The sequence below is a fragment of the Malus domestica genome, chromosome 15 (genome assembly GCF_042453785.1).
Source record: "Malus domestica chromosome 15, GDT2T_hap1".
In the NCBI taxonomy this organism is placed as follows: Eukaryota; Viridiplantae; Streptophyta; class Magnoliopsida; order Rosales; family Rosaceae; genus Malus; species Malus domestica.
In genome coordinates this window covers 50,625,377-50,633,145 of record NC_091675.1, presented here as the reverse complement: position 1 = coordinate 50,633,145, position 7,769 = coordinate 50,625,377, and the positions used below count along the sequence as shown (strand labels likewise).

The 7,769-nt window shown below is 38.0% G+C and overlaps 1 protein-coding gene across 1 annotated transcript; it reads right to left on the bottom strand.

The window, feature by feature from the left end:
• Window positions 1-325: 325 nt before the first annotated feature.
• On the bottom strand, window positions 326-2,704 carry LOC103402107 (uncharacterized). The gene is made up of 3 exons (XM_008340847.4): window positions 2,229-2,704; window positions 978-1,092; window positions 326-558 (listed from the first exon to the last, which is right to left on the bottom strand). Exons 1-3 carry the CDS (start codon window positions 2,454-2,456, stop codon window positions 485-487), a joined length of 417 nt encoding a protein of 138 aa, XP_008339069.1. The 5' UTR covers window positions 2,457-2,704; the 3' UTR covers window positions 326-484.
• Between the last annotated feature and the right edge of the window lie 5,065 nt (window positions 2,705-7,769).

The following is a 7,769-nucleotide window of genomic DNA, read 5'->3' as shown; positions in this document are numbered from 1 at the left end:
TAGACCCCGCTTAGTGGATAAGATTGTGTTGTTGCTGGTAAAGACCTCAAATCATCTTTTGACAAACGACGCCATCTCAAATGTGATATGTTATTTCTAAGGGTTGATAACCCTATATAATACATATTCATCCTTTGATCACAAGCAATGACACATCAAGTGGTATGAGGCTACAATTGTACGTAAAATGGAACCCGAGAGAAAGATATTGTACGAGTATTGTGCCTCCATAATCCATATATGCATCAACAAATGAAATGCCCTTTCCCCATACTCCTCCATGATAGCAAGCAAATAGATTTTTCTTCCTTTTTTCGAGACAGACTTCGCGACAAAGATGTGTTGCCATTTAAATTGTGAGATCAAATTTCCCAATATTTAGAGACAATATACCATCATGGTCATGGACAACATTCAAGCTAAACACAGTCAAAACTAGAATTACAAAATGTTTATTACTCAACTCTATATTCCTCAACATGCATCAACGAACTTTACGAACTTTTTCTTCCTGTCCTAGCCCAAGTGATTTTTGCGCATTTGCAATACCTTCAGGATCTGCAATACAAGAAACCAAATTAACCAGATTATAATGTCAGGTTTATCATATGTCCAAGTTTTCAATTAACTGGCTTCTAAGTAAAGAGATCATGCGTAATATGTACGCATATCCACGAAAATTTTGACTCTTGACTTTGGTTCTGAGGTTTTCAGGCCGATCGTGAGCAGGAAAGCTTCCCCTCAGATATTGGAATGTAAATGAACCATGGCAAAATAAAATCTCTCTCACTGTAGTATAATAAGATATAAACAGTTATCACGCTTCTAGTACTCGTAGTATATAAGCATAGCTATAGCATTGCCACTTCATTCACAGAAACAATGGGTTGAGGGCAGGATCCCAGATTTTGTTATTTATGCTTAATATTTCATCAACTCAGTGTCGGTACCCACAAAGTGTAAGCAGATATACGTACCAAAGAACTGTGTGAAAATACGAGTGAAGAAGTTCAAGTTGCGGGAGACATTGTATGCCATGGCGGGAGGAAGAGGTTTCACGACAGTATCAATGCTGAACACCCGTTGAAGGAACTGCAAAACGAATTTGTCAGGCATAAAATTATCAAAGAATAAATTTTAGATGTAGATGCTAGACACAAAAATGAAATGGAACATGGAAATTATATGCCAAATAGATAATCATAGAGAACCAAGCAAATAATGATGTAAAAGCAAATAATCTACAAAACATAACTGAACGAAAGCAGCTAGATAGTCAATTCAACATGAAGACCATAGTTAGCTTGGACTGTCTTCTAAATTACTTAAACGAGCCAGAAACACTAGTAAAGTCATCTTCTTATTTTCTTTGTCCCTTAGCTTCAGGAAAGGGGGTTTTAATCGGGGACTCTAGTACAGAGTTGGAGAGGCATGCCAGTAGACCAGTACCTAGGTGGTTCCAACAAGTCCAAGTTTTACCATCCTACTTGCATACTATTGCCATGTCTTGCTTCCAGATTTAGTAACTAAATGAAACTAAAGAACACGAATCGGTCAAGAAAGAACTCAAATGCTTCTGAAACAGTGGCAGAAGGGGTTTACTGAAATCTGGTTTTGGCAGGCCATGCCCCAGTTCTCCGTGCATACCACCAACAGAGTTATTAAGTATGCACGGGAACATGAGGGGCCATGTGAATACATGTAAATAAAGTACATCAAACAGCCAATATGAGATATATGTATAACAGTATGACTTATGAGCTATAAGCTACATCGTTAATCTACCCAAGATGCGCCACTCGTAACTCATTTCTTGTAACCCCTTTTGCTCAAGCATTTGAGGCGTACAACTACAAAATTTGTCAAGAACTTTGCAAGCAAATGGCTGTGATTCTCACAAAATCTCATGCGTAAAGCAACTACTGACAACCAAATTTAGATAGAAAATTAATCAAAACACAGTAATCACGCACAACCCAGAAAAGTAGAAAACCCAAAATCTTCAGAATCATATTAGGCTAAGGCAAGAAACTAAACTGATATTAGCAATTAACTGCAGGATAACCAAACAAATTGCCAATTTGATATTTAAATAAACACATTTTTATGTGCCAAATTTGATAATTCCAAAAAATAAACAAAAACAACCAAATTAAATGATACTCTTGAGTCTGAGAGCGCAACAGCAAGAACTGATGAAATTGCGAACTGGGTAAACTTAAAAGGACCTGAAAGTTGCGCTGGAAGCTGTAGCGGAGCTCAGGATCGATCTCCGTGAGAGAATCTTGATCGTCTTGGTCCTGAGAGCGCTTGGTTTTCTTGCGAGGGACGTGCATGGTTGGAGTCGACCCTGGCTGACTCGTCACCTTAAGCTTCCCTTCTGGGAATTCATCCTCCGCCTCTTCTTCCACCCTCCACGGAGCTGAAGACATCAACTGCTTCTTCGACTTCGACATGTTCGACGGTCGCTGTACTTTCCTGGCGAACAGCCTGAGGATGAGGAGAAGGAGCGTGTTATAGATAGGGGTCGTGTTTGGATGTGGGTGCAGTTGTGCTCTGTTCGCCCATCAGGAATACATTAGGTCATCTCGAACCGAATGCCGATCAGAGACTCGTTTTAGCCCTATCGTCGTTTTAGCCCTATCGTCGTCCAATAAATTAATATTTTAATGAAAAGTGCAGATTCATATTCCTTACCATCTCCAACCAAGAGTCAAAGGGCCATAGGGCTCGTTTTAGCCCTGTCACAAATTAATCGTCTTTAACCGAGGACCAAATGGCTATAGTATGAAATGTGAAGAATTAAAATAAAATGAAGTAAGATAATATGGAATAGTGAAAAATATGTGAGAAATGGTGTAGGAAAAAATTAGAAATTAAAAAAAAAAAAGTTGTTGGGCATAAAAACAAGGGAACTTTAACAAAAAACTCTTGGTACTTTTCACTTTAACAAAAAACCACATTTTTACTTTAAAAAGTCAATCCTAATACTATCCACTTACAACACCTTTTTGTTCTTTTCGTTAACAATCAAAGTTTTCAAACCATTTTCATTAGTTTTCCTTAAAAACAAAAAGTGGGTTGGGACCATATAAAAAACTAAGCTCTAAACCCTAAAGTGGGCTGGGCAATGGAAAAGAACAAAAAAAAAAAAAATTGAAATTTGGCTAGCTAGCGGGTTGGCTGGCTGAAAGTGGCCAGCCGGTTCGCCCTTTGGCCCTTTTAGATTATGTGGGCCCCATGAGCCTTCTGGCCTAACTCTTGATTGGAGACGGTTTTCGAGCGTTTTTCAACCCTTCGGTTAGAGATGGCTTTATTCTCAACTCTATCGAGACGGCTTATTAACAATAATAGAGACAGGGTTTTAGCCAAAATCATTTGGTAAAGGATTGGCCCCTTTTCTAATTTTATGTCAAAAGTTGGGCAACTCTAAGTTAGGTTAGGTTACGTTCACACTAATGTAGTTTTCGTTTCAAATAGAATATAACCAAGTGACTAATAGTATACATAGACTCGTGAAAGTTCTTTTTTTTTTTTCATAAAATTAATAGGGAGTCTTAAAAGCCTTGAAGAGTGTAAAAATGTCTACATTAGAACATATCTCTTGGAATACTAGTTTAAAGAGCTAAACCCATAAAAATCTTCTCCAAGAAACTAACTTAAAGGATTTTCAAACTTAACAAAATGAGTAGTGACTCATTATACTTGATTAATTTTATGCTATATAGTAGTTTGGTAAGAGAGAGATAAATATATAATTTATAATGGCAATGACGTGTACTTTAACATGGCATCAGAGTTTTTCTAGATCGTTAACTAGATATATTATGTGTGAGAAGTGTGGGTGTAAATATTAAGGGTCAAGTAACTAGTCATTTCCCATGCATCCTAAATTAGGAGAGTGGGGCTTAAATAAAGCAACATGAATCAACCACTACTAAGGAACTTGAAGTGAGATAATGAGACTTGGAGCCAAGCCTTTTCTGCCTATAAAAAGTTTAGGATCCCACCAAAACAAGAGGAGGAGAAAAGGAAGTATGCGATCGTTCTAAATTTTATAAGCATCCTGAACAAAGACTGACTTGAGTGCTGGAGTGTTTTCTTGCAAATCTCCCTTGTGATACCCCGTCTTAATATTTACGTATTTGTATTATTAAATGCGTGAATTTACCAAATTGCCTCTTGTAGCATGAACGTTGACTTTTGTTGACCATCTCGTCGTGACGCATATGACTAATTTTCTTAATTTATTCTTTTTGTACTTGACGCCACAAACGTTTGGACGCTAGTGAATTCGAATTTGGAACTAGAATGAAGTTTTTACGATTTTCAAAACGTTTGGAAGATATTTCACATTTCGTCTTTAGTAGTCTTATTTTGTAAGCCACTGGAACCCACTCTTTGTCCTTTGTCCTTCGGCCCTATCCCTTCCCGTGTGAACCCCCCTATTTTTCTTTTTTTCTATCAATTCACTCCATTTCTAAACTTTCATCTCTATCTTTCTCTGAAACTGCCCTCCCCAAGGGCGCGCACACACACACACAAATAACACAACACAACAACAACAACAAGAAAGACACCACCCCCCCCCCTTCTAGGTGAACCCACGAACCCAGAACAAGGATGAAACCCCCTAAACCCCTCTTTTCCTCTCGGCATCATCACTGTTCACCGAGTTTCTCCAGTGAATTCTTGCCTTCTTCGGCAAAGGTAAGCCTCATCCAAAACTTGTAGATCATGTCTTAGTGTATGTTTGGGAGTAGTTTAGAGAAGTTTTGGTAATGTTTAGACGTAGCAAACCCTTGGGGAAACCTTCCCCAGTTTTCCAGCGAGACAGCCCACTTTCAAGCCATTTTTTGGCCAAACTATGACTATTTAGCCATTGAAAAGGTACCATTCTCTTCGTCCCGTCGAGATGTATGACTTTTGTTTTTAAATCACTCTATTTAGTTGAGTATTGAAGAAGTTATATCCATTTGAACTTTCTACAGTTTCTGGCAACCTCTAACACTTTGCAGGCTTTTTGAATTCCAAACAGGTTTAATCCTGTTCTACACTTCTCTAGCTTCGTTTTAATATATTATGGGTCGAATTTTGTTATGAAACAACGAAGTTACGAAGCTTTGAATTTTGCCCAAACTTCTTGCCAAAAATTTCAGTTTCTAGTGAGCTCCGGTGGCTCGGGTCGGCTCAGCTCGGCTTGGTTGAGTCAACCGTTGACCATCAATGTTGACTTTTGGTTGACTTTTTTCGGGTTTTGGCCGGGACCCCTCTTAGACTAATTTCGACGTCCTGATTCCAAATCCGCGCTCCATTTTCCCAAATTCAATCATTTTAATATATTTTTACTAAGTAGTCCTTTTATATGGTTAGATGCGTTTGTTAGTGGCAACCCTGGCTTCTCTAGTTTGAACGGCTCTTCGGTGACGGAGTATTGGTGAGTGGACCTCTTTCAAAATGTATGTTTTTTATTACTAGAAATGCATACATGAAAAGCATGATTTTATGACTACATTTTATGAAAACTTATTGAGTTATCGGATTTATGCTTTTATGCAATATCATGCTTTATCAAATTTACGTTTACTGAAATATTTATGAACATGGATTTAGGATATGATGTTTGAGCTATTGAGCTCCAATGATATATATTTTGGAAAGATTATGTTCATGATTTTATGCGCTTACTTAGTGGATATTCATACAATGTGACTTCGGGCAGGCGATGTAGTGCCTTTGGGCATGTGATGTAGGTGCCTTCGGGCAGGCGATGTATGTGCCTTCGAGCGGGCAATGGATGTGCCTTTTGGCAATTATGATATCACTACTTAGCACACTTTTTATGATATATGTTTTACGAAGGTTTTATGGCATGCTAGGGTTTTCGGAAAACCTATTACTTATTATGCTATATGGGTTTTCTAAAACTGGGGGCTAGTACATTTGAAGAGAAAGTGATTTAGTATTACTTATATATAAACTTGGTACACTCATGTTTTGTTTTTGAGCCCCCTTAGGACCTAGGAACAAGGCATACGATCTGAGCTATGAGGCATTCACATATCAATGAATTTGTGTCCTCTTGTCTGCGTAGGACATCTCTTGTAATCGCACTTTCTAATATCCCTTCTACTTGTATTTCGACTTAGTAGTATGCTCTGAACATGTTCATGCATTATCACTTTTTCAATGTTGGCAGTTGAATATTCTCCTTTGGTTTAGTGACATGTACCTTATTACTATTATTTTGTTAAATTTTGCATTTTGATATTACTTTGCGTGGTTACACACAAAAATTATATGCATGTTTTACATGTTCTCAGCATATGCATTAAATGATATGGTTTGCGTCACCCTCAGGTATTGACCAGCACATGGCCATCATGTTGTCCTTCAGACATTGGGATCGGGGTGTGTCACCCCTCCTCCCTCATTGATGGCAATCGAAGATGATGTCTTAAGCTTCTTAATATGTTCAAGATTACTCGTTGGTGGAAAATTGAAATACCCGAAATTTTCCACTCCAACAAGAAGTGAGTGAGTGAACCTTAAGTACAAACCCTATACTCGAACCCCAAGTAGCTATGACAAGTTCTAGCAAGTGGCTCTACAAGTCTCCAAGGATAGGAGTTTGGAGACTTTACAACCACTTGAGTTGTCAGAACTTGTCGTAGCTGCCCTTGACCGAAAAGCTTAGGCCATCTCCAACCGAAGGGTCTAGAGGGCCAGAAGGTCGAAAATAGCCTGAAAACCGTCTCCAACCGAGGGTTAGGCCAGAGGGCTGTGAAATCTGAGAGGGCCCCACAGAATCGGAGAGGGCTAGAGGGCTGGCCAGAAAAATCATCTTTCTTGTTGGTTATAACCGACAGGAATGCTTAAACTAAAATTTGAATCCAACGGCTAGCTGGCGCCAGTTACCGTTGGATTTTTTTTTAAAAGGTTTTTTGGGCCTTTTTTTTTAATTCTTAAAAATTCTATTTTTTTTCCTATAAATACCTAAACCATTCATTCACCATTCCTTTAAATTTAATTTGTAGTTTAAATTGTAGTTGTAGTTTTTCAATATAAGTTATAGTTTTTAAATTTAAGTTGTTATTTTTAAATTTAAATAATAAATTATGTTTGGCCATATGGCCCTCGGTTGGAAACGATTTTTTGTGACAGGGCTAAAACGAGCCATCTGGCCCTTTGGCCCTCGGTTGGAGACGGAGGCAAATATGGCCATGTACTGTTCATTAAAATATTAATATCTTGGAGGATCTTGGAGGGCTAGAGGACTAAAACGAGCCATCTGGCCAACCATCGGTTGGAGTAGAGATGGCCAGAGGGCCGAAAATAGCTCGAAAACTGTCTCCAACCAAGGGCTAGGACAGATGGCTCTGGAATCTGGGAGGGCCCCACGGAATCGGAGAAGGCTGGAGGGCTGGCCATTTTTTTTTTAATGTTTTGTTATTTCTGTCGGTTATAGCCGACAGAAATAATATATACTATATTATTAGTGTCGGTTATAACCGACACTAATAGCAATGTTAATATAATAGCAGTTTTAACCGACACTAATTTGAATTCCAACGGCTAGCCAGTCACTAGCCGTTGTATTCAATTTTTTTTTTTTTTTTTATGAATTTAAACCCTTTTTTTCTATAACTTCCTATAACTTTTTTTCTATAACTTATATTTTACAAATTTTGGTTCATATTTTTTTTTGTACAACTTCTATTTTACAAAATTTGTTTCATATTTTTTTTAAATTCCATTTTTTTTTCCTA